The sequence below is a fragment of the Alligator mississippiensis genome, chromosome 6, assembly GCF_030867095.1.
Source record: "Alligator mississippiensis isolate rAllMis1 chromosome 6, rAllMis1, whole genome shotgun sequence".
In the NCBI taxonomy this organism is placed as follows: domain Eukaryota; kingdom Metazoa; phylum Chordata; order Crocodylia; family Alligatoridae; genus Alligator; species Alligator mississippiensis.
Window position 1 is genome coordinate 87,076,106 of NC_081829.1, and position 27,453 is coordinate 87,103,558.

At 42.8% G+C, this 27,453-nt stretch overlaps 2 protein-coding genes across 4 annotated transcripts in view; one reads left to right on the top strand and one right to left on the bottom strand.

Annotated features, from left to right (window-relative positions):
• The window catches only part of SEC23IP (SEC23 interacting protein), a 45,355-nt gene extending 22,354 nt beyond the window's left edge, over positions 1-23,001 (bottom strand). The window contains exons 1-11 of one of the 2 annotated variants that reach the window (XM_059730075.1): positions 22,809-23,001; positions 12,161-12,693; positions 11,048-11,249; positions 9,292-9,485; positions 8,368-8,457; positions 6,537-6,657; positions 5,107-5,196; positions 4,430-4,571; positions 2,250-2,458; positions 1,166-1,284; positions 301-471 (exon numbers count right to left, since the gene is read on the bottom strand). In XM_059730075.1, the coding sequence (XP_059586058.1) occupies positions 301-471; positions 1,166-1,284; positions 2,250-2,458; positions 4,430-4,571; positions 5,107-5,196; positions 6,537-6,657; positions 8,368-8,457; positions 9,292-9,485; positions 11,048-11,249; positions 12,161-12,693; positions 22,809-22,965 (2,028 nt within the window). In that variant the 5' untranslated portion in view covers positions 22,966-23,001. Of the gene's footprint in view, positions 1-300; positions 472-1,165; positions 1,285-2,249; positions 2,459-4,429; positions 4,572-5,106; positions 5,197-6,536; positions 6,658-8,367; positions 8,458-9,291; positions 9,486-11,047; positions 11,265-12,160; positions 12,694-22,808 lie in introns of both variants that reach the window. The other variant, XM_014594624.3, reaches the window with a different exon arrangement.
• Positions 23,002-23,096: 95 nt separating this feature from the next.
• The window catches only part of MCMBP (minichromosome maintenance complex binding protein), a 32,118-nt gene continuing 27,761 nt past the window's right edge, over positions 23,097-27,453 (top strand). Inside the window, exons 1-3 of one of the 2 annotated variants that reach the window (XM_006267218.4) lie at positions 23,097-23,241; positions 24,716-24,801; positions 27,142-27,282. In XM_006267218.4, coding sequence (XP_006267280.2) covers positions 23,184-23,241; positions 24,716-24,801; positions 27,142-27,282 — 285 coding nt within the window. In that variant the 5' untranslated portion in view covers positions 23,097-23,183. Of the gene's footprint in view, positions 23,242-24,715; positions 24,802-24,890; positions 24,998-27,141; positions 27,283-27,453 lie in introns of those variants that run through there. The other variant, XM_019485908.2, reaches the window with a different exon arrangement.

Genomic DNA, 27,453 nt, shown 5'->3' on the forward strand with positions numbered 1-27,453 from the left:
GGGTTCCGCAGGCTGGATAGAATGGCCTGGCAGGCCACATCCGGCTCATGGGCTACATTTGGCCCACCTCTGCTCTAAAAAAATCAAGCATATATATAAGATACTTAAATACGTGCAAAAATCGGACAACAAAATCTACCCAGCATAAGAAGTCCTGGAGCCATAAAATATATTTCATCTTAATGTCATGTCTCATTAAAGTTGGGATTTTTTGCCTATAAGTTAACTATTTCCATGACATGAAACTCTAAAGTAAACATCTGTCCATCCTACAATTATGGTTGAAAATACTGGTTGTACCAGAGATTCCATATCAATTCTCTCTTTTTCAAATATACTGATGTATTCGGTAAGACTGAGCATTTCCAGAGTCTTCTGCAAGGTTGGAACTTCATCATCCATGCTCGGTTCATAGGACTCATCACTAGAGGGAGTAACTGAAGTACCCAATGAACTGGTATCTTCTGTTATCTTAAGACAAGATCAAAGGAGCATAATCAGGTTGTCAGACAGAAGGAATGAAAAACAGTACTGTTAACATCTAAAACTGTTAATCATCACATGTGAAGTTTTAATGGCACATACAAACAACAAACTTTTCAGCTAATATTGAACTAAGCTAAATAACAACTACTAAATCTGACAATGTTTTTTAGATATCCATGATGTACACAAGTGCACTCCCTCCAAGGTAAAATTGTGTGCGTTTAGGGGGGCAGCAGCAAACTGTTGTTTGATTGTTTCATCAATTTCAAATATGAGAAATGAAACAAGATATGTGCATCTTTCATCACTTTTATACAACAACAGTGAGGAAAGATACACATATCTTTACCTTTCTTCTACAGATCAGGGAACAGACTTGGCGATTCTTTGTCCTACACATGGAAGGGCCAATATTGATTAACAATGTCTGCAACCCAGATTGATACTCAAAACCAGTAGGTACAATGGCCCCTACTGAGACTCTGGCCTCTTTAAGCTCATACATTCACTCTTCCTTTTAACTTACAGACCATAGAAACACAAATCATCTACATAATTAGTTTGTTAAAACTTACTATTGCATCATGTGTAGCATTTAACTGGCCAGAACAGTTCTGACATGAGAAACACCCACTAAAAACAAGATTAATCTACCTAAAAGCAGACATGCAAAAAGTACCTGCTTATCAGAAACAGCACCATCTTTCACAACCCCATTTACAGCAGAGAGATAGCCAGAGCTTCCTGATGAAGCCAAGTCTTTCTGGTTGGACAGTATGTCAAACAGAATTAAAGAACCTGGAAATATAAAATAAGAAACAAAACTGAGTAAAGTATTCAGGTTTTTCCTGATCCAGTAAGGTGGGTTTTTTGGGTTATTTTTAACTAGAAAAAGTATTCCTATGAAATAAAGGCTTTGAGGTTCAGATATTAAAAATTTACATACAGTTGAGAATTCTTGGCACAGAGGATGTGATTTATTGACTTCTTTGCTTAAGTTTATATCACTTGAATAAGTAAAATAGCCAAAAACACATTTTTTCACCAGCCCGGGCTATGGCCACTTTCTAGAACCCGAAGCTAGAGGTTCTCACTGCCAGAGCTGCATATTGCTCATTAGACAAGCAAGTATTATTTGTCTTTTACCAAAGGGGATGCTGATGGAAATTATAATTAATGCAGGCCACACATATCAAGTCACTTTTTTACCCTGGATTAGAATCCAAATTTTGTGGCATTCAGTATCATGTTCCAACCCCTAGATCATACTGCCTCAAAATTTTAAGTAGAATAAACTAAACTACTTATCAGCCTTTTGCATTTAGAGCTAGCAACATCCAGGGCACTATTACCATCTATCTACCAGATGAGCCTTTCCCTACTTTTAATAGACTTTGCATTTTTCTTGTCCCAGGAATGCTATTTTATTTCCATCAGATATATAAATGAGTTACCTAAACCAGCGTTTCTTAACCCATGGGCCGCGACCCAAAAGTGAGTTACAAGAATATATAAAAGGGTCACAAACAAACTTAAAAAGTGGATCAACAAACTTTTAAAATGGATTCTGTGGGTTTTCCCTTGCAGGTTGACAGAGTTCCAGCCTGCAAGGGCCCCCCCCCCACACACTCCCACTCCCTGCCCCACACACAGGGGGGTCTGGGGGTGGGGAACAGTGGGTCAAGAATGAGGGGCACTGGGTTGGGACTGGCCATCCATGTTTACAAATGAGTCCTGGTATAAAAAGTTTGAGAACTACTGACCTAAACTGTGCCCAGCAACAGAGACTCCGCCTTTAAAATCTGGGTTGCGACTCATGAAAAGTGAATACAGGTGATTCATTTCCATTCCAACTTTATCCACAATTGTCTGACAGTAGGTGGGGCTGTTGTAAAACAGTATATCAAGCAAGGTCTCATTGGTGAAGTGGCGCAGACGTCCAATGCTTGGCAAAGTGATTTTCTTAATATTCCTGGTAATTCAAAAATGTTGGAGATAAAACAACTTAAAAGAAATCTAAAGAAAATATTGGAAGTTCCACTTTCTGTAATTGTGAATATTTAAATATCTGACAATCTATTCTCAGCAGCCTAAACAGGAATTATGTTCTCCCTCTGCTTCAAACTAAATTTTTTTGCCTCATTATGTACTCATACATTAGCATCATTGCCCTTTTTAATTGCCAGTATACATTTAAATTAAGAAACTAATACAATCACTTAAGTTGTTATTTCTAGCCTTAACGGAATGACTAAGATGTTACTTCACTGGAGTCCTGTCCTTTTCCCATGACAGGGACAGGGTGGATGGGGAGAAACAACATATAACAACAGGAAGGGAAGGAACCACAGCTCTTTGACAAACCAGTAATGGATAAGAAGGGGAAAGAACACAGCAAAGAGGTAGGGACAGACAAGAAGATAGGATCTGAGAGAGAAACTACAAAAGAAAAAGTTAACATGAAAAAATATCTGAAAAGATGATGCACACTAGTCCCCTTTAACTGCATTCAACTGTAGAAAGGGTACGTAACTGAACTGTAAAAATACTTCCAGTAGTTTTTACGATTATTACATGAGACACTGTTTCCCTTTTTAGTGTTGTACTAGAGCAGGGATGGGCAAAATGCGGCCCGCGGGCTGGATGTGGCCCGCCAGGCCATTCTATCCGGCTCATGGGACCCCTAAAAAATTTAGAAAATGAATATATATCTGCCCCTGGCTGCCTGTCATGCAGCCCTCAATGGCTTGCCAAAACTCAGTAAGCGGCCCTCCACCCAACATAATTGCCCACCCCTGTACTAGAGCCTACTGCCAGTATGCAGCTTCAGTAGAGTTAAGATAACCATAGCTGACTCCATCCAGGCAAGAAGGGGATACTGTTTCTAAAGTTGTGCCTGGATCAAAGGAGGCCTAAAAACCTCCAAGGTAGTTTGGGTAAGCCAAAAAGCTGACAAGCTGTGAAGATACACAGAGACGAGCTGTTCCTGCCACAGCTAGAGTTAGATAGAATAAGCATGTAGGTTTCTTATTACAAATCCAGTTCTCTAAGCACTGTGTACCTTTTGGCTAAATAAGCCATACTGTCTTTTGGAGAAGATTTGCTTGTTCAAAGTTTGTTTGTTGTTACCGCCTGCTATCACAGGCTCACAACTGGGAAATCCTTGCAGGGTCTAATTTCAGTTGAACCTACTGAATTAGCCACAGATGATCACAAAGAGGCTGTAACCCAGGTCTTAGTCTAGAACAAGGTTAGAGAGTTTTGACCATTGTGGTGTTAACTGAGTTTTGACCACTGCCTTTCTGGCTTTTACAACACATATTCTATCAAAGGGTGGCCGACTTAAGAAAATGTGTGTTTCAATTAGGTCTATGGAAGAAACATTCAAAAACAAAAATTGTTAAAAGGAGATAAAGCACTATTCTAGATATTAGAAATGATAAAAGACAAGCAATTCTTCTTGTATTTAAGGAAAAGCACTTTGAACTAAGATATACAGACGTACTAACATGTACTATACTGTACACATATTCAAATAAAAGTACTGAAGAGAGAAATACAATTTTAATGGAAAGTGAAAAATTAAGATTAATTTTTAAAAGAAACAATTTTAATATACTGTTTGCTTGTATCTTGAAGGAAAGAAATCCTGTTTGTGAAATTCTTAAATAATATTTAACCTATGAAAAAAATCAGAAAAAAATCACTGTATGTTCAACTTCACTCTGTTCTTCAATATTCAGATTCATAATCTGGCTCTTTTTCACCTACTTTGGCAACTGGCCTTTTATAGTACATTACAATACCGTTTACTTTTCTACTTTGCCTTTAAGATGTGAGCAACTTTTCCTTTCCCTCTGTTTAACTCTACAAAGTAAGAATTAGGCAGTTTAAAATGTAAAGACACAGTTGCATATTACTAAATGTTGCTTGGTATACAGACCTGTCTACACCTGTCGCATCCCCATGTAGAGCACTATGCCAGTGAACTGGGAGAAATTCAACTCTGCTCACTTGAAATTCCTCTACAGGCTTCTTAAAATGGGTCTGCAACAGCTTCAGAGATACTGTCCTGAAGTCATCAACTTAAGGGAGAGTGATAGGAAAAAGTAATGGAAATATGTTATTCAAATAACAAACATAACAAGCGATATTCAAATATGTTTTTCAACTACATTGAACATTTACATCCTCTTTGTCCATTTACACGTTAAAAAACCTACTTAAACAGGTATAAGAAAAAGGTCAGAAAATTGAAGTATCCCAGTCAAAAGTGTATATGGCTTCTCCCAAAACAAACTTCATGGTCAAATATGCTCTTATAGGGTTTGCTTGGGATTTGTTTTTGTTTAGAATAAATACAAGTTTGCACATGTCAAGTTACACCTGAATTTATAGAAATCTGTGAGCTCAGTGCTGAGGAACTAATATCAACAACTAAAAACTCAATAATTTGTCAGTAAACTTTTTTAAATAGTTAACACTGCAAAAAATTCTCTTTACTGACTCCTTTAAGGTGGTATAGAATGCTTTCATGCTATTTATGAAATATTATTTGAAGCTATTCATGAAAGAAGGCAACCCAAGATTAAAGAATTAAAAGTATGATAAACAACTTACCACATTCAACAATGCTTCTAAATCTTAAATCACACACAGGACCTATCCCATGGACCATAAACACTAAATGGTCAATCTGAGACATCTCTCCTATAGAAAGAGAAAATACCAGTACATTGATACTGTTAATTTATCTCAAGGATGCAATTTATAAGGTAGCAAGCATTTAGGGACTTAGAACTGGAATAAAATTAGGCCTGGAAGTTTTCTTTTATAAAGAAGAACAATCTCTCTCCAACATCATGCTTAAATCTATACCAGTAGTTAAAGAAAAAATTAACTCTTAAGTTTTCTACCTCTATTAGTAGAGGCCTACTTAATTTGCAATTTTGCAGAAACCAATAAATTGGGCACTGTCCAAGAAATGCATGAAAACAAAAACAAAAAACCTTACTAAAAATAAAATGCTGGCTCTCCACTGAGAACCAGTGGTCCTCGTGGCCACTGCAGCCTGGCCTTGCAGCCCACTGGATGGAAGGGGAGGAGCACCGATGCAAATGGAAGCAGCCAAGAAGGCAGGTGCCCCCCTGGCTGCTGATTGGCTGAGATGGCTGCCCACTGTGGAGCCACCAGGGTTCCTGAACCAATCAGAAACAAGGGGCAGGTTTGCCACAAAAAGGCAGCAAAATTGGTTCCATGCACTGCAAGTGGCCTGCAAAAATCCCTTTCATTTGCTGCGGCTTAGGTAGATCACTATCTATTAGCTGCTGTGGCATTAAATACAGTGGCATTAAATACAGATTTCATTGGTCACCTTTCTTTTTCACATACAAGTCAGAAAATTAAGTTATAAAGTATACATGCATCTCAGACAGCCTGCCCACAGAAGCACAGTGCAAGTTCAAGGCGACACGCACACACACACGTGCACCCTGCCCCCTGCCCCATTCAGGCACCTCACCCAGAGGAAACAGCTAGATCTTTGTAGTCCAGATACTCCAGAAAGACTGTAGCTTTAAGTGAAACAGTCTAACATTTCTACAGTTAGCACTGAACTAATGTTATCTAATTGTTCTATCAAACGGATTACATTAATTAGCAGAAAACTCTAAAGTATTAATGTTAACTTTTCAAAGTCATGAGACATCGTGACCAAAAAAGAATCCATGAAGTTCCAGCTTTGGGAAACAGAATTAACAGTGAAACAAAAACATTTATTTGGCATGAAGAACAACAAACTGCCCTTATAAAGAAACTCGTGCTCTCCATGAGTACTCATGACAGTTTTACTATTAACACGTGGCTAGAAGAGTGGTGTCCTGCAGCAAATACCATGCATGAAACAAATATGTTAATAAGAAGACAATTGTTTTGCAAAGCTTTGATCAATCATATTTACAAACTACATGCAAGGGGGAGGGGGGGAAGGAAGAGATTCAGACAAATCAGCTGACCAAGAGAGCCTGCAGGTCCTTCTGCTATTCACATACCATCAGGAATTTCATCATGATCATCATCAATGCCACGTTTTACCACCCTTGGTCTTGTCTGACCATCTTGCGTGGTCCCCCACTCATCTGGTATCAAGGAAGGTTGGAACTGAACTATTACCTGAAGCAAAATATATTCAGCTTTAAACAAGGAAAACTCATTTTCTAGCCTGTTTACCTGAAAATATTGTACAGTTTAATGTGTCTCATCATTTATTGCATTTAAGTCTTATGACAGACACTAAAATATAGTCTGCCACAAACTCATAATAAGCACTGGAATAAGACCATTTACTGTGAGAGTGGCTAGATGGCCAAAATACAAGATGCAAATAATTCTTGGTTGTTTAGGGGGAGCAACTAGATGATCTGGAAAAAGTTACTTTGTTTGGTTCCCTCTACTTGGAAGGTTGGCCTGCTTAACTATGGCCTGTAATCTTACTGGTGTCCCTGGGGGAGAATGATACCCAAAGCCCACATTTTTCAACCCTCATACCTAAGCAGATTGTCATAAAGTTGGTCTCTTGAAAGAAAAATAGCCCATCAGCTCTTTCAACCTCAAAGAGCCAACACTGTGATGTCACATGTGAAAAAGTACAATCTGAAGTCAGTACAGAAACTTCAGTTATTGCAGAAAACAGCAACCTGCTAGCATATGAGTTTCCAGCGAGAAGCGCATTATACGTAAGCTGCATAACCTTTGCTTGGTCAATGCAATTTAACTTACAGTTTTCAAGACACACAGCTAAAACTGATTTGCATGTGGCCTGCCTAAAAGATTAACAGGATGAAATTTCACAGCCTATGTCAGAGGCATTCAACTTCTGAATGGCCAGAGGCACCCTGAGCTGCATATTTGGCATGGACCACCTGCACCCCACTGTTCCCATGCCCTTGCTCCCTATATACTGCATTGCATGGCCACCTGCCTCACAGCAGGCCCTCCCACCGCACCCTGCCTGTATTCCCAAACCACAGAGGGTCCATCAAGTCTTCCTAAATCCCCAGCCACTGGTTTCTGCAGCTGTGTTGCTCTGCCCCACCCCACAGCTTCAGCTGGAGTAGTGGCAAAAGAAAAAGCTCCTGGATAGGGAACCTGGGCCACAGCCATCAGCTTGATAGCCTTGGCCTATATTATACAGTATTTCATATTAGATGATCACATTGGTTTCCCCTGCTCCCCCTCCCACCCTCCTCCCGCCCCCCCAAAAAAATCTATCACTGCACCTACCCCTACATGGTACCACAGCAGCCAACGTCAACTGAGCTGGAAGCTCTGAAGGTAAACACTAGGGAATTGTCAGAAGGATATTCACAGCAAAAGGCCTTTAACTTTAGAAATTGCTCCATATTCCCAATAACCTGCAAGCCCTTACAATTATATCAGGCTTTTTATTGTATCTGGTATATTGCTAGGGCAAGGAGAGCTTATTCATTTATAAGCTTTATTATTTGAATATACAGAAACAATGGATAGGTAAATTTTTTTAAATTCCTATGGACAAATGTAACTTAGAAAAGGGAAGTCACTGCCATCAACTGTTACAATGTAGCTACTATACTGCATGCTCCTGTAGCGATGCATTTAAATCCCTGTGACTATAACCCTGAAAGCAACAGGTTTAAAGCTGCAGTGGTTTTTCTATTCTTGTATCATTAGTGCAACATGTAAACATTTACACTGTAACAGCTTATACAAGCATCACTAGATGCTTGTGTCAATAGCAATCTATACCCTCGGTTAACATTCAGGTTATGTTTGAATATACATACACACTCGCTCAACTACATTTTATCTTGAAAGAAACAAAAACAGAATAATTAACATTACCTTAGGATTGTGCATAATAATCGTTTCCCCGTTAGGAAATTCAAGTCGCCGGTGCCACTGATTCGTAGTTAGCGCTTTTTTATATTCTGCCTGTGAGAGTACAGTTATGAAAAATTAGTGTCTCTTTTTAGACTAGTATGTAACACGTCAGGCCAAAGTTATCCTATACAGGCAACCCCCGCTTAATGCTGTTTCACTATAGCACTCATTTAGAATTGATACCTGCTTCCACTAAGCACTCAGTGAGTTTCATTATAACGCTCGCGGTCGCCGTCTTGGGTCATTAAAAACACTTGCAGTCGCCATCTTGGGTCGTCAAAAACTTTTGGTTTCACTTAACGCTTGGTTTTTAAGAACCAATTAAAACTGCTAAGCGGGGGTTGCCTCTACTAGGAAACAGCTTGCATAGCTTTATTCATAAGAAAGAAAATGACTGGTATATACAGTACTACAGAGTGGCTCCAGTTATTACATGAGAAACTGCACAAGCATATTTTAAGCCAGAGGTGTGAAACTCACCCCAGACCCCACGTCAGATCCAGACTGTCAGACCAACAGTAACTATAGCGGAGCTGTGTTGGGGTGGCAGCACGAAGCTGAGGCCCTGCCACCAATGGGACCCTGGACTGCAATGGACACAGCCAGAATTCTGCAGCAGTCTACTCCCCGCAACTCCTGGCAGCCCGTTGGACTACTGGCACGCTGCATGGAACAGCTCTGCAAGCTGAATCCAGCCTGCAGGCCATATGCTTGACACTCTTGTTTTAAACCAATAGCACAAGGGGTCAGAGGCAAATAAATCAATAACACTCCATTCAATGCATTACAAGAACATCTGATGAAAAATAGTCCATTAAAAAAAATCAGAACTGTACAAAATGGCCACATCAACCTTATTTAGGTTTATTTAAAAGTAATACTGACCTCTAGCTTCTCACTGAAGTCTTCCTCATATGGAACGAATCTGCTATCTTTGTCTCCTTTATAAAACCACGTACATCGTCTCACTTCTGAGGGCTCTTCTTCCCAATACACAGCTTTCCTCATTCTGTCATACAGGTATACATCATAGCGCCCCCCATCCGTGCTCAAAATAACACTCTCAGGATCTGGTTGGACTACAATACAAAATTCATGCTCTGTTACAACATGCTTTTGCATTAACCAATTAAGTGAGTAACCTAAGCTATGAAAGGTGCTCAAAACCTTACAGCTCCACACTTTTACTTGAAGAATGTATGTGTTTTCACAGTGATAACTTGGAGGAATTTGCTTTTGCTGATGGAGACAGAATACTACTCAAACACTTGTCTTGGAAAAAGTTCCTTTTGACTATTGTTTCATGCCACTTTCCCCATCAACTCCACTCTGTTCCATTATGAAATTCATCATACCGAGAGCAGAATTAAAAAAACATCATGATGACCCATGTGGTCAACTGCCTCAAAGACAGGGTTTCCAAACAGCGGCCCGACATCATACTGAAAAGAGTGGAGTCTGTAAGTGGGACAGCACCACAAGTGCCAAAGAACCAAAATAAGAAAACTAACACAGACCACAAAAGGAAAGAAGCAGACATGAGAAGAAACACTAAGAGAACCTGTCATTAGAAGAGCAGCAAGTTGGCAAGTTTTTGTAGCATCTCACCCCTGAGTTTCCTAGGAAATCTTTGTACTTGCTGTACTTTGTATACAAACCAAACATTTTTGCATACAACTCTAAGATTCAGTCCCCTTACATACTACAGAATCAAAGTCCTGAAAGTTTACTTTCACTGCTTGATTGTATGGGGGAGACTTAATTCCACTCATGGCAGCACTTAGCAGAACCATTCCACATGCACACAAACTCTCATAGTTAATAACTTCCATGATGTCATTAATAACCATTTTGCAAGGACAAAGAATCAACTGAAATAGCAGCTTTCTAAATGATTTTTATTGCTTGTGGAACACTTTACTATAATTCCAACTACAGATTTTTCCCATTAGATCTTCAAGAATAATTACATTACAAAACTTGACCAGTTTTTTACTTTCAGTACCTGATAACATTGATTAGAAAAAAAATAGCTATAAACAGGCATAACATTAGAACCACCAGCTGCTTTGAAAGAACAGCTATGTTTGCCGTGATCAACTCAACAAATTGACACTAGGCCTGCTCACAAGAATCAAGATGCAAGGCAAAACACAGGGCACATGATCCCAAACAGGTGAAGGTATGGGCCTGTGTTATTGTGGGATGGTAAGATATACATTAGGTCTGTAAATTCTGACAGCAACGGTGCCAAGCAAACAACATTCTAGACCAGGCATTGGAAACTTGTGGCCTGTGGGCTAGATCTAGCTTGCCAAGCAACAGTATCCAGCCTGCAAAGCTGGGATGCTGGTGGCAGTGCAGCAGGGAGGTGAAGTGGCAATCCACTTTCAGGCTTAGCTTTGTTAATTCAGCTTGCTGCTCCCAAAAATTTTCTGATCTCTGTTCCAGACATTTAGACAAGCATGCCTCAGAATCAGTAAAGGGTGGCACCAGCTTCCTAGTGGCAAAGCAGTACTCATTCTCACGTCATTTCTTCTCCAACTTCACAGCACTTCAGCATCATTATTCACATTCAAGGGCAAGATTAGCAAAATAAACATAAAGAAAATACAAATAGATGTCACGTTTCTAAACGTACCAGAGTTATAGACTTCCTCCAGCTTTACAGAATCTAAAACACTGAATGGCATCCATATCTGTTTGTTTTCCACTTCCCTGCAGTAAAACCAATGGGGCTGAACTGGTTCATACTGGTTCTGCAGTAAAACAGGTGGCGCCTGCACCAAGGGACCTGCAGGTCTCGAAGTTTGTAGAGGTTGGGAGGCTGACGGCAGTACTGACTGTGACGGAGAAAACTGAAAATATCTGTTTTAATACATATGTTTCAAACACCTCAATATTTCAAATAAAAGATGCTTAAAAATACTGGATTACAGACAATATTCTCGCCCGTGTTTTCACAAGTTCCTCTCTTTCCAATATAGTACCCTTTGGGTCTCCAAGTGTTATATGCAGGATTTGAATCTCTAAAAACCCTATACCTTTTTGCAGGTTAACAAAGGAATATGAATTTCTCTTTCGACAGAAATATCTGAAATAGCTGAAGTTTGAAATTTATGGCCTAATTATTTTTCTTAGTTTGAAAAAAAATATTTTAAAATAATTTTGGCATTTGAAAATTCAGGCTGAGCATGTGGTGCATTACTTGCATGCAGCATATTAAGTAAAGTATGTTACTCTATTAGCTGCTCTCTTGTAGACAGACAACACAGAACATATAATGTAGCTAACGTCAGTATGTAGCATATATTCCTTCGGTTGAAATAACACACATGATCTATCTCCAACTCTACAAACTGACCTTGACAGGGAGACTTAAGGTGTCCATTAACCCAGCAATCCAGGAAATTACGGGCCTGAGTTTGAGAAGCATCAGGTGCTACTCAGTACTCATTTCACAGGAGTTCTGAACCAACAAGTTCAGGATTTTAAAAGGAAGCTGCCAAATCATGTAACCTAGAAAATGTTGATGTAGGTGCTCACTTAATACATCAGGGAACTTTCCCAAAGCACTAATCCCAGATCTGTGATGAAGTTCAAAGGGGGCCCAAGATTTTCCTGCTCAGCTAAAGGATAAAATGTGCAGAAATAAGAAGGGAAAATTAACAAGACTAGGCAAAAAAAGCAATTAGAATAACCTTTCCCCTCCCCATTTATACTAATACTAATAAATAAAAGACCATTTGCATACCGGTGATAATGACCCCGGAGGTGTCTGATACATGTGGACAGGCGGTACAGCTGGTGGTGGTTGAACTGACTGACTTGGCATCTGCTGCAGCTGGGGTGGAGTTATGTAAGGGTTAGCTCTACTGCTCAAGGAGGTATGGCGATACGGGTTGTATCCTTGCTGTGATGTTCCATGGGGAGGAGCTGAAAAGCTTGCAGTTGGGGGGCAGCTCTGCTGAGAAGCCTGATGAGCACTGCTTCCCACTTGTGTGGTAGGTGGTGTATTATACAATGTTTGTGACTTTGGAACATGTGCTGGAAAAGCATTCTGCCCATCCTGTGACCCTGGCACGAGTGGCAGAGAAGCTGGAGGCTTGGAGAAAGTTGATGACCCAACTGGTGGTGCCCCAGTTGTTAAGGGTAGCTGCCCAATGCTTCCAAATGGATCCCCACTGCTAGGTACTTGGGAGAAATAACTAAAAGTCTGTGGTGGGTTAGGACTTGCAGAAGTCTGACCCAAGAAGCTGTCCTCTTCACCAACATCTGCAGAATCATCTGCAATGAAATAGAAAGAGCTCATTAAAATGGAGGTGTTAAAGGAATTTCAACCATTTGCCTTAGAAGCTGTGCTACAATAGAGCAAAATATGATTCTTAATCATTATAAATACGCTATGAACTGAAACAGAAGGTGGCGAGTCTCCAAAAACACTTGAATGAATTCTGGAGTCTATTTAGAAAAGCACATAGACACAGCAGTGAAAGTGATGAGACCTAGAGTTTTACCCTCAAATCTGAACTCCTCACTTACATGTTTATCATGTCACCCTTTGGGGGCACTTTTACAATACAAAAAAATATGATAAAAAGTTTTAAAATATCTTTACACTGTCTTATTCCTTGCCCTTCCCTATGCTGTGCAAGAAAAAGACCATTTAAACTTAACACCACCTCTTCAGAAAATCCCAAATTCATATGGGATAAGTATTATAATCTGTGTGGAGGACTGACCTATTTAGTCGCACCTAACTACATCATACTTCTGCCAACAACTACAGCTAGCAAAAACTGGTGTTCCTGCAGTCAGGTCCCAGATCTTTTATTGTTATGTATGTGTTACTTGTGTAACTAGCTGGTTGTTCCTCCAACCTCCCAGCTCTACACACAATATTGATGGTGTTACCCCGAGTTCCTCTACTTTGCATACTCCATCTGTATTTTTCCACGAAGCACGAATACACATGGTTGGGCAACAAAGTACTTGTGGATGCATAAACAAAGCAAACACACAATCCATTGTGAAAAGTTCTGATCCCAATGCTGTAACAAGCATTGTATACCAGGTTACACAGCTGTAACAGCACAGGAGTTGTAACCTAAATCTGGGGACTATGAACTCATCCCAGTTTTACAGATTTCTTCTAAGCAGTCCAGGAAATGGTTTTCTCCACCATTTATTTTTCTGCTTCAGAGTCACTAAAGTTTAATACCAAATCCTAGAAAGAGGAAGCTTCTTCAACTGACATAACTTTATAGATGTGAGGTCTTTTTGAAAATCCACACTTTCCTTGAAAACAATAATGTTCGTTTCATTGGCTACATGAAACCATTCCTTGAAGGGCAGCGCTCTCGCTGTTTACACATTTTCCCTAATGAAAGCACATATCTGAAATGACATCTCATACATCATAGCTCGCACCTAACACAAAAGTGAAAAATACAATTTCCCTACGCTAGGGGTGTCAAAGATAGGGCCCACAGAGCCCTGTCATCTGGCTTGCAATGCTGCCTGTGGGTCTCAAGCTAAAATCACATGCATGCATGTATGCAAGTGCACACTATATGTGGCACCTGTGCCAAAATGGCCCCTGTTCCAGATTCAGCATGCAGGGCCGCAGGCCCAAACTGGCCTGTGGACCAACACCCAACCATACTCATCTGGTCCACAGGGCTCAAGGAATTTGACATCCCTACCCTACACCATTACAAAAACGTTGTGACTGTAAATAAGCAAGCAGGTGAGTGTTTCTTAATAGAGAAGCTTGGTGTATATGGCAAGGAACAAGAACTGAGAACAAGTGGACACTTTTGGTAACTAAGCTGGTAGATTTGAGGAAGCTCTTTCATCTGAGGTTGAAATGACACTCCAAATAAGCTTTGCCCATGTCAGCATCCTGGTGTTGCCTTCTGGGAATGGGTCTCCCATACATATTCTTTTGTGTAAGTACTAAAGATTATTACTTCTACTTTGCTTCCATCATCTTTATCATCAGAAGCCACTTCACTTCACAGGGACAACCTGCCAAAGACTTGCCCTACTTTTAACAACTCCAGACAGTACACAGGTCACTCCCGCTTAGCGCTCTTAATTGGTTTCTGAAAAACCAAGCGTTAAGTGAAACGAGCATTCAGCGAAACCAAAAGTTTTTGACGACCCAAGATGGTAACTGCAAGTGTTTTTAATGACCCAAGATGGCGACCGCGAGGGTTATAACAAGACTTGCTGAGCGCTAAGTGGAATCAGGGATCAATTTTAAAAGAGCGTTATAGCGAAACAGCACTAAGGAAACAGCATTAAGCAGGGGTTGCCTGTACACCTCAACTGAAAGCAGGAGAATCATTACGTAAGTAGTAGGTAAGCATGCATTTACTTCAGCTGGATAAACTTCCAAGATAACTTAGGGCTTGGACACATGACAAGTTCCCGACACTGTAAAAAAGAAGCAGACACAGACTGTACAGTCCTCCAACAGTGTAACTTAGCTCGATCCAGTATAGAATCACTGCAGGAAAAATCAAGGGTACAACTGTCCCAGTCTTAGTGTTGCATGTCCACAGTTTATCCTAGATTAACTATTTCGAGTAAACATGTCATGTATAAACTATCCCCTTGCCACCTGGTGGCATGAGGCTATTAACAGCCTACTGCATGCCCTTCTCAGTCTGCTCCAGAGCCCCTTTGGTGTGGCATGTGTCCAGGTCCTCAGCATAAGCTTTCAGTATATAAAATATCTTTTAGTGAAAGAACACAGAAACTGCCACAATGAATTAGATCAGAAGATATCCAGTCCACAACCCAACAGTGGCCATTACCAGCTTTTTCAAAGGAAGGGGTAGGAAAGCCTGCAATATCAGTTCTAAAAGAAATGAGTGAAATCCTTCCTCTGGCCTTCCTAAGTGGGCAAACACCTTGCCTCACAGCATCCCAGCTCCCCACCACCTGCAACCAGAATCCTGAGCCCGGTTCCCTACCATGTCACACTGTCCTTTAGCCCAGAGCCCTCCGTGGCAGGCTTTCAGGATCAAGTCCAGAAATAGAGTTCTTAGAGCAGAGCTCTCCAACTTCTAAGCAACCAGGGCAGCATGCCCTGCTGCAAAGGCCGCACCAGCACAAGCCACAGGGACCATGTGTGTGGGGACCCTGGCTGGTCCTCAGCTCCCCAGCTCACTTCAAAATCACATCTTCTGTAGGTATGAGGGGAAGTGCCCTTCTCCAGAGCAGTTGCCTCTCCACCCCATTAATGCCATTTGGCTAGGTCCCCAGTCCTGTTTAAACTTTTTATTTGAGACTACCTCAGAAACTACTTTATGGCACAAAGGGAATAAAAAAACCCAGTCGGCAACTGTCTGTAAATTTCAGGCAATCTGTAGAAGACAGTTAAAAATCATTATCTGTAAAGTCTATAAAATATTTTGATGTCCATAACGTTTATGGACACTTGGCAACCCTGCTCCACCCGCTGCTGCCCACTGTGACCCAAGGAAAGCAGAAAGGCTTGGATGTTGCATGTGTGGGAGGCCAGATTCTTCCTCACTTGCTCTCAGAGCAGAGGGGGGCCTGGCTGGCAAAAACCATGTCCAAGCACAGGGGTGGAGCCTGGAGTGTCCCCATCCTATGCTCAAGTTCCCCGCTCTGTCCTATCTACCTTGTGGAGCACGCATCTCCTGCCCATCACCCAGGGTAGCAAGGGTAGTGCAGAGTTGGCCGGGGGGGGGGAAGAAACAGGGAGCTTGGAGGCCGGACACAGAGTCCACTGGCATGACCTGGGAGGCTGCAATGCTCCAGGGATAGAGGACAGACACCAGAGCCCAAGCTGCTGTGGAAAAGTCAGGGCACCACTGGGCTCTGCACAGGCATCCCAGGTCTCTGCCCTGTAGGGTGGAGGCCCCCCAAAGCAGCAAAGCCCAGTCCCTTCACTCCTGCCCCACACTGCATGGACTCCCTGCGAGCCACCCCAAGCCTGCACACCTTACTCAGGGCCCTGCCTGGAGTTGGCCTCAAACACTGGCACCCTTGCAGCAGGTGCCTGCTGAGTGCACCCCAGAAGGATATATGGCTCCTTCCCCTGGTCCACATATCACAGCAGCTCCAGGTCAGCCCCAGGTACACAGGCTGAGTCAGACTGCTGGCACTAAGAGTGCAGAGACAGCTGACAAGACTCCTAGGTTCTTTTTGCACCAGCCTCATTCAGGACCCCGCGCAGTACATCCCTTCTGGGGAGGGGAATCAGACTCTTCCCTGGATTGCATGTGCATGGGCTAATTCAGATTATATTACATAAAAATATGTCTGTAAAAAAATGTGCAAATTGTCAGTAAAAAAAAAATTCTTGGGTTAGCAACCCTGAGTATGAGATACCCTTGCCCTGTGCATCCTTGTGCTAGTCCTCTACATCAGGCAAATTTCAATTATAGTGAGTACATAAGAACTTAATTCATAAATCAAAGGGCTGCGCAACCACAGTTCCTGCTGTGCAATGCTTCACAACATGAAACATGTGAAAAACCAACTTAGCCAAATGATTTGGCCTACCAAAGGCCTCACAATGAAGACAGCTGGCAATTTTGTGGGGCACATTTAGGGCATGACCTTAATAGTCAGAACAGCTCTTTGCAGGCTGTTAGCAGCCAAGACAATTTTAGAAAACCACAAGGCTGTCCTAAAGGCTAAGTACAGACATTCAAAAAACCCGAGCCTGAATTGATTCAATCTCTGCAGGTTAGTCTGACCTATGTAGATTGAACCAATAAGCAAGTGAAGAGACATTCACTTTTGATTCCGGAAATGAAGGCACATGCTTACAGTGGCTCAGTCTAGAAGCTGAGGGGCCTAGAGCGAGCCCTCCCTTCCTTTTGCAGTGACCAGAAGGCTGCAGGGAAGCTAAGCTGACAGGAGGAGAGGAGGAGAAGGGTAGCCAGGCCCCAGCAGGCCAAGTATGGCTAGGGAGGGGTTTAAACCCCCACCCTGGCCTGCAGGAACCCCAGCCAGGGTGTATCAGAAGAGAGAAGGGGAAGCAATGGAGCCTATCAATGCACATGCTGTCCCCCTCCCCTGCAATGGGGAGGATTAAGACTGCCCCTTCCCCTCAGGCTACCTTTACCTGGCCATGCCCCTGTTCCTGCTGCTGGAGCAGCCTGGGGGGTTGAAGAGGGTTGGAGATGCCTGACAAGGGCTGATGCTGCCCTTCCAGGCAGACCCAGCTGAAGGTTTCACACCGCCACCCCAGTCTCAGCCAGCCAGAGCAGTGATAGTGCGCCAGCTAGGGAAGAGAGGGGTAGAGCCAACCCTGCTCGGCTAGAACAGACAGCACAGCCTAGCTCAGGGCTGCAAAGCATGTTGGGATGCTGGGGGCATGTAAGTTAACTTAAACCAGGAAGGGGTCTGGGACAGACATTCCGTAAACTGGTTAGACCTAAATCAGCTAAGTCTGATACTACATTCAACCAGGTTCATCTTAAACCAGTTTTAGCCATTTTGAAACTGGTTTATGTGCACTAAACTTCTGTTCTGTTACAGGTTTAAATGAGTCTCTGACAACTTAAACCAGTTTGTGTGTAACTTCTGCCCCTAGCCAAAGTGCACCTGCAGTCAAAATGACCTCCAGAGTTTGGAAAGGAAACATAGTGTTACTCTTCCACTAAAACACAGCCAAAAATACAGCCCAAATATCTACATAGTTGCAATCCACAATAAATGGATTAATCTGCAACCAAAGGAAATCACTGTAAATCTCTCCTCTAATAAAAACATATAACTATGCTTTTCGGTTAAAGGAAAATACTATCTTCATATGTCAATTTTTTTCAGATATGTACAAAGAAGGCCGAATTGCTTTTTTTTATAAATGCCAAGCACAGCAGGGTTTGGGGTTTTAAGGCAGTGTATAATCCTAATGAGTTACTCAATTAAACTATGCGAAGTTATCCACAGATCAAAGCCCTTAGTTGTTAAACTGTAATGGTCCATTTTCCTCTGGCACTTTATTAATACAGTGGAAGTTAAGTGACACACTATGCTTCAATAATTCACATTCCATCCAAAAGGAACCAGGAACTTAGCTATAATTACCAAGATAAGCACTATGTATGCTATAAAGGTATTACTTCAGATCCGGCTAAAAACCCAGGACCTCCTACATGTATCTTTCTATTAGCAGAACCACTCATATTTTGAATTCTTTAATGTCATATATAGATTATTATAATTACTGATATCTGAGACAAGAAAGGATTTCTAACACCACTAAATTTTTATTTGCAAAAAACACTACTTTTATTCTATGTTCCAGAGCTGTTTGAAAGTACATAGCTAACAATGTTTTCTTTGAAAATCACAAGAAAAGTTTCTGATAGAAATTTTGCAAATCTAGTTCTTCCCAATATTAAACCTGCCAAACTAACCTTGAATGTAAATTTGAAGGCCATTTGATATACAGTAAGACAGCAACAGAAAAAAGGGCTGATCACAAAAACAACTGTGTTCACATATAATGGTAATATATAACTGTATTAACGACTTTTCTTCATATGCTGCAGTCCTTTTTTAACAGTAGTTCTGACCACATCTTTAACCAAGGCCATCTGCCCAACAATCATTTCAAAGCAATGTACCATTTTAGTGTGCTCAACTCTGCTCCTATGGATGATATACACCAGGGGTGGGCAAAATGAGGCCCATCAAGCCACTCCATCCGGCCCGTGAGGCCCCTAAAAAATTTAGAAAATAAATATTTATCTGTCCTGGGGTGCCTGTCATGTGGCCCTCGATGGCTTGCCAAAACTAAGTAAGCAGCCCTCTGCCCAAAATAATTGCCCGCCCCGATACAGACTCTTCTGAAGCTGAGCAAAAGACAGCATCCTTCCTTCTCCAAAAGCTGCCAGCTTTTAAAGACAAAAGATTTATGAAGGCACCTTATTTCCAGATAGTATCTGGCAATTCACTTTGGTTTTGATTCCAGAAGACTATGGTTTATAATAACTGAAAGGCTTCTTCCTTTAATGTGAAAATGACCCCTAGCTCTACATGCTGTGCAGATGATCCCTATGATGTCAACAGAGCTTTGCAGGGGTCCAAGGATCCACAAAGGCAGAGCATCAAGCAGGACCAAACCTTAATCTGACAAGTACAGCATTCCATCATACCCCTAAAACCATCCTGCAGGAGTCAGGCAGTGATATGCACCCTGGCTAGCAGGCCTTTTGTTTTCAATACACTGTACCTGGAAATCTATGCCTGACTAATGTCTAAAGCAAAATGCATCTTTGATCAAGAATTTTTATCAGCTCTATGGGATGGACTCCTATTACCAGATATATTTACAGTGTGGCATATCATTTATTCACCTAGCATCCACTTACAACAAATATTTGCATTACTAGGGCTTGAAAATAGCCAGCTCTTTTGGGGAAAAACTTGTGTAACTGCTACAAAGTTAACAAATATTGCCCAGAAGAAAGGAGCTGGCCATGGGGACTGTAGAAACATGGGGCGTCTATACACATGCTCAGGGAGTGGGGAGGGGAGAGAGGGGGGCCCTTTAATTACAGCGGCTCTCAGAGCCACTCTAATTAAAACACTCGGAGCATCTTGCACATCAGCGTCCCCACACTGAAAAATGGTGGTGGGGTACGTTAACTAAAGCTTGTTGAACAAGCTTTAGTTAAAGGGCCCTTGCTGCAATTTTTCAGCACGGGGATGCTAATACACAAGACACTGGAGTCTGCTGGAGCACATTAATTACCACACTCCAGCAGACTCAATTAATTGACTCTGCTCTGATGCACTATAATTACAGCGCATCAGAGCAGCCTTGCTGCATGTGTATAGGTGCCCATGGGTTTTTTTTAAGTATGTGCAGTTCATTCAGACAATCCATTGTCAAGGACATCAGCTGTTCACCAACCCAGTGTACTTATATCTTCTTACTCATCTAATGCTTTTATTTGACAAAAAGGGAAAACTGGAAGCCTCACTTAAAATTATTATAACCAAACCTGTTATACAAAAGTAAATAAATAACTAAAAGGATGCATTCAGTTCCTGATTATCCAATATTATCTTTAGTGTCTTAATAAATGTTTAATGGGCTGAATCATAGCATTGATGGATCCAAATCTTAACTTTTTGGCCCCTGTGTATTTTAATTTCTCTATAGGATTACACTAATATCATTTTGTATTTCCCAAAGAATATTAAAAGAGGCAAAAGATATGTTTTCATTGGCCATACTTTCAGGGATTTTTGCACTGCCTGAAGTTATACTAACTGGGAATTTCAAATTCAAATAGATGTACTTAAGCATGCTTATTTGTGCATGTACCTGTCAGTACACCTTCGCGACTACAGGAAAAAAAAATCATCATCACACTTATGCACTTAAGTTAATAAGGAAATTAAAGTGCACATGCTGAGCATGCTATTTTTCTTGTTTATAGCCTATTCATGAACTGATTAAGTTCTGACTCCAGGGGCAGAGAATGACATGGGACACTCCTCTGAGGACTGCTCATCATACCATGCTGGAAACATTAAAGTGGAACCATTAATTATTCTTCTACACAAAGTACCCAGCTGGGAACAGCTACACGAGAATTAAAACAGGTAGCTGAAAATATTACAAAAAGTGTTGTTTCCTCAAACATCCCAAATGTATAGCTAAAAGACACACAGGAGAAACTGCAGCTCATAGAGAATTTTCTATTAAGGTTTGGTGAACAGAAAATAGGAGATGGAAAAGAAAGTTAGCACAGAGAACGAAGTTAAGGTCAAATTAAAAGTCCGAGTAGGTATGACATTTGGCAATTGACTTGAGGCAGGACAGCATGCAGATGATGGAATAATTGACCTAGGCAAACTTGAAGTGGAAAGCTGAAGAGAAGAACTGTCTTTTCACGACTTTTCTGATTAGGTGGTGCAATGGACCAACAAGTAAGGATCAGCCAAGAAGGCCCATGGCACTGAAGTAACATCCAGGGTCACATAACTACATAAGCTACAATGTTCACCACTTGAGCACTTAGGGTAAGCACATAATTCACTTTATTGCACAGCACCACACAGGTCCCAATGTTTTGCCTCTTGCTTACACTGTAACAAACTTCAGTTGTCTGCCTATCAGTTGCATGCTACTTGTGTAGTGACTTTTTGGTCCCGCTGTAGGTAACTGCATAATTTGGGAAAGGGAGTGGGACCCAGCAGTATCCAAGCTTTTAAAGCAGCCTTGAACAACCCGACTGTGTCAATGTCAAGAGCCAGCAGCCATGTATCAGACAGGGAAGGAGGCTCTGCTCAGGGGGAACCCCAGAGACTGCGGCGCTGTTTTCCTGTCCCTCATCCATCCACAACTCCAGGCAGTTTCACTGAGCAGCGTCCGCAGGATCCTTGGACTTGTTTGCGGGGCAGTGGGCCCTGGCTGGCGTGCTCTTCTTGCTGTCCCCCTCCTTGCAACAATCATTATTAACCACAGACGCAAACTCAAGTTCCTGTTTTTTCTTCTGTTGTCCCCAGAACCTCTTCTTATATAGCTAGTTGCCTCCCTAACTGAGGGCGGTTTATAGGCATAAGCCCACTGCTGCTTTAATAACAAACAGGCCTGTCAACTTCAAGCCTGCTATCAGAGGCATAAGCCAATCAGAGAAACAAGGTGCCTGGCTTCAATGAGCTGCGAAAGGCTCCTCCTGCAGCTAAGGAGCACTGCTCACGCTGGGTCTGGGGAAACACGTAATGCTGGGCGAGCCTTGTCCCAGGCCCTAGGCCGTGCACCCCAATGGTGCACGCTGCGCAGTGCCCATGGCACTAAACCCCTGCTGCTCCCCACCCTGGGCAATGGGACCTCTGCAAAGGAAACAACGACGGGCACCAGGGCAGACGCACCGCGCCGTCGCCGCACCTAACCTACGCCAGGCCCCGGCCACTTCCCCAGAAGGCGCCGTGTGCGGGACATGGGACTGAGCATCCAAAACCCCACAGGGGGCCAGGTGCTCACTCACCTGCTCGCTTTCCTCCACCAGCCAGCTTTACCAGGACCCAAACTTCCTTCCAAGGCTGTCCCCACCACCGACCGCCCCATCGCGCCCATCAGCCTCTCCCCCACCCACACCACCGAGCCCCCTCCCCGCATTACCCACCGGGAAGCTCCCTTCCCCCATTACCCCTCCCCCATTGATCCCCCAACCCTCACTGCCCCTCCCCCATCGAGCCCCCTAACCCCACTGCCCCTCCCCCATTGATTCCCCACCCCCACTGCCCCTCCCCCATCGAGCCCCCTAACCCCACTGCCCCTCCCCCATTGCCCCTCCCCCATCGAGCCCCCTAACCCCACTGCCCTTCCCCCATCAAGCTACCTAACTCTCCTGCCCCTGCCCCTTCCCCACGACCCCTCCCGCACGTACCCGCGCCGAGCAGGGCGGGCCCCGGGGCGGGGGCGGGGGCGGTGTCGGCGGGGGCCTGGCTGACCGGGAGGAAGGGCACGGCGAAGCTGAACTCGGTGGCGGAGGAGGAGAAGAGCAGGTTGGTGCCGCCGGGCCCGGGGGGTTTGGCGGCCGCCATGTCTGCGTCCGCGTCCACGTCCACGTCCCCGGGCGTCACCGCCCCCACGGCCCCTTCCGCCCGCAGCGCTGCCCGGCTCCAAGATGGCGGCGCCGGCCTCAGCGCCTCACGCCCGGGGCGGGGCCCTTCCCCGCCGCCATTGCTGCAGCGGGAGGCAGGAAGTTGGCGGCGGCGCGGGGCTCCGTGTGCTGCCGCCCGCTCTCCCGCCCGCCCGCAACATGCCGTGCGTGGCCGACTGGCTCAACAGCCCGCTGCGCCTCGTGCAGGGCCTCTTCGGTGAGCGGGGCGGCCTCGTGCCGGCTGCCATGGGGCCAGCGCGGGGGTGCCTCAGTTTCCCCGGCCTGGCCTGGCCTGGCTGCGGGGCGGGGCGGCGTGAGGGATGTCTCCCGGTGTCGGCCTCACGCCGCAGGCTGCCCGGGCGGCGCGTGCTCGGCGCGGGTGAGGGGGGCGGTGTGGGCCGGGCCGAAGGGTTGATGCGCTTCACACGGGGCAGGGACTTGACCGGTCTCAAATAACCCTGAGACCCCCTTTCCACTTCCAAGCAGGGAAGCAACACTGATGTGGAGGGTTTCTGTCCCCCCCCCCCCGAGCCCCAAAACACCTGTGGACTGTGATCTCTGCAAGCAGGATACCTTTGGGCAGGATGGGCGTCCTGGCTGCGCTCCATCCCAAGCGGTGCGGGTTGGGATGCTGGCGGGCTGACCGACACGAGGCACAGAGTGCTTTATGTCCACACCTAACACTGAACCGCTTCAGGGACGACTGGCTCAAAATCATACGTGTTTTTTCTAGGGTGCTTGTAAAACGTTCCGGTCTAAAGTTGCACGTGCATCTAGGATCTTGGGGTTCAAAGTGTAACATTTATTGCATCTGCCCACCTTGGGGCATCAAGTGTGTGTCTGCGCACACCCTGCGAGGTGTACCGAGGAGAGGGGTGAGAACAGCTAGCTAGCCACGGCTTCTGCACCTCCGAAGTAGATGGCACGGAGACGCGAAGGCAAGCGAGGCTGTCTGAGAGAGATGTAGGGACTTCTTAAGGCGCGTATGCGTGGTTTGATCCCCGTCCGCATCGGGCTCCAAACCAACGTGAGGAGCTGGGCTTTGTGTAAGCTCAGCGAGCAAGTAGGGAGAGGTGTCAGAAATATCTTCCTGTCTGGAATCAGAAATGCTCTTCTATTACGTTGTTCTAGCCAAGCAAACGATGTTAGAAACGATTTTGAAAATGAAACCTTCAACTCTGCTCATGCATTTGGGACCTTTAAAATGCAGCAAAACCCTTGCCGAGTTCATTCACTGCCAGTTCTGCGTTTTGATCTCGTTACGGTTCCAACAGACAAAGCTTTGCCAATCCTGCACTTGGTATTAATCCATGTATGGCTTATTTTCTGGAAAAGCACTTGTGCTGAAACAAGCTTTCCAAAAACGTGACCGTGTGTGCACAGAAAGTAAGAAAGGTGGCTGATTCGCCCCTTCCTTGCCTGCTGGTCTGTGGCGTATTTGTAGTCCCGAGTTCTTGAGCCTCGTCTCACTTAAGCAGTGATGTGCTTGCTGTTATCGTTAAGAGACGGAGGAAGACATGGTGTTAAAATAGTCATAATGTGCACGTGTGCAGGAACAAGTCTCCCATAAAAATGTCGTTACCTTGCCAAACTGTGTTTACTTCACTCCGGTTCAGAGTGGTACATAAAACTCCGAAGTACTGTCCAGTTGCTTTTCTAAATACAGTTCTTTTTTTTGGTTTTTTTTCTAGCCCAAAGTGGTCCAAATCCTGAATGGGAGAAAAAAGTAACTGAATACTTCAGAGAGAAACTAAAAGAAAATAATGCTACTAACTGGGTGAGATTGTTTAGGAGTCTTTCCTTAAATTTCCTTCCTTTTGCATCAGTGATGATGATTTATTGTTTGCCAGGTTTTTCACTTTTAGAACTTGCTGATACCAGGCTGAAGAAGACACTGGAGACACTGGAAATCCCTACTTTGGCTTACCTGCAAAGTCACTGAAATGTGAAAAATCTGTCCAAAAATCAAAAGTGTAAGATCCTGATCCAAAGTCTTTTGAAACTCATGCAGTTGACTTCAGTGTACTTTGTACTATGACCCACTAGGTGGCAGTAGCTGACAAATGCAATCATCTGCAATGTATTCATTAAGGTATAAAAATCTGCCCTGGCTAGTCTAAAATTAGAGATAAATAAGTGTATACCAGAAGTTTCTGGCTAAGCACTTTCAAACTGATCAGGTTATATGATCTGTTACAGCTTTTGATGCTTTAAATGATTGGAGAAATAGTTGTTAAATTTCATATTTTAGTTTGGTTGAGGGAGATCATTTATTTTAATCTTCTACAAACTGTACCATATTATGTCAGTCTAAGCCCCTATTCTGTATTCAAAGATTAGGCAGCTAGCATGTATCTGATCTTCATATACAAGAAAAAGTTAGCTTGATTCCAAAATTGTTGGTCTACTCTGAAGGATAACTATAAAAATGGTATTATGGAATTCTGGATTTCTTGGCCCTCAAGTTAAATATGTTCAGTTTATCAGTAAAAAGAAAACCACCACAACAAACACAAGTATTTTTCCAATTTCAAAACACATTGAGAACCAAGAATCTTGTGTTTCAAGGAAAAAAACATTTTGTAACTAAAACTTTATCACCAATTGCATTTTTAACTGACTGAACTGCTAGGCATTACTAGTACCTGGGATGGAATAAAATATTTCTTTTCCTCTCTTATACAGCTGTGTGGGACCCCTGAGTTAAACTTTAAGTTGGATACAGTTACTTTAAAAAAAAAAAAAAGCAAATGCTATGGTGTGGATGTTCAGTCCGTGGTTACCATTTTTATATGATTGTAATTCCAGTAACTATATTTCACATTGAATGTATTTTTCCCTAATATGACAATGCAGTTAATACTGATTCAGAAAATCAAATAGACCTTGAATGAAAGGTGCACAGTACTGTTATTTCAGTAATTTGGAGATTTGGTTGCCTGGACAAGCCGTGCGCTTATCTTTTCCCATGGTCATCTCCTGTACAGATAAGCTTCTGTTACCTCAAAGCATGCCCTACATGTTTCTTTTGAAAGCGTGAATGCTTTGAGTACCAGAAAAGATGTTTGCTTGTTTTGCTGTGAGATGGCAGTGTTTCTTTCATGTTGCTTATTACAGTATTCCTAGTTGTGTTTTTCCTTGTCAAAAAAGTAAGGGTTTGGAAAAATGTCTTCTGTGCATCTGACAGTGTGTGAAACTTTAAATTTGTGCTGACCAGAAGGAATCCAGACAAATTCGATGAGATGAAGAATGTGACACTTAGCAATTAATTTTTTTGGGGTCAGTCTTAAAATGCACAAGAAAGAGGAGATTTTATATTGAATGGGTAATAGCAGATAGAGGGTGCAAGAATGAACTGGCGTGATCCTGATTCAGTAGGCTATCATTTGAAAATAAAATTTAGTCAAAGAGATGTTAACTTGATTTTGTTTTAAAACCAGTTAATTTAAATAAATTGATAAAGCATATTTCATTAACATTCATTGAAAGGATTTGTAAAGGCTTGTTTAATTCCCCCATTAAAATGGGCGGGGAGGAGGACAGTGACCAATAACAGCACTGCCGAAAATTGGTCCAGTCCCTGTCTGAACTTGCCTTCCACGCTCTTCAGTTACACTTCTAGTTTTACTGCACTTCTGGATGATCCCCTTTTTCAAAGGGTAGGAAACAGCAACATAAAAGTGCACCTGACATTCCAGTTAGTGAACTTGTATAAGCAAACTGCTTCAAATAAACCAAAACAAAATAGGGAAATTATTTTGTCTGTCTCTTTATATTAATCTTATCTGTCACTTATAGCAGTGTCTACAAAAGTTTCAGAAAGCAATATAACTCCTTAAACAGTCTTGGGTAAGACAATAGATGAGGCAAAATGACCAAAAAATCTTAAAGTTAATAGCTGACTTATCGATCATCCTTGTCCATTCCTTACTGCTCTTGCATTTATTGAGTGCTTGAGACAAGTAAGTGAATAGCAAGAAGTGCCATAATTAATTGACATATGTGGAAGTATTTTTGCAGTATCTATCTTTACCCATGATTTTTATCTTGAACAACTGGTATAAAAATGTGAGGCTTTTTTAAATATTAATTTGAAGCTTGTTCATGCTTCTTAAAGGTTCCATCGTTGAATGATGTCCCTTTGCATTACCTGAAGCCAAACAGTTTAGTCAAATTCCGCTGCATGGTTCAAGATATGTTTGACCCAGAATTTTACATGGGAGTTTATGAAACAGTTGACACAAATACCAGGACACGTGTAAGTAGAACACAGATTCATTACTAAGACAAAAGTTTACTATTTCCCTAATTGTAGTCTTTGTACTTTTCTGCTTCCTTAGTTTAACCTTTTACTTACCCAAAAGTTCACAATATTAATTCAGTTTATATGTGTTAGTTCACATTGTGGACATGCCATTTTGTTCTTTTT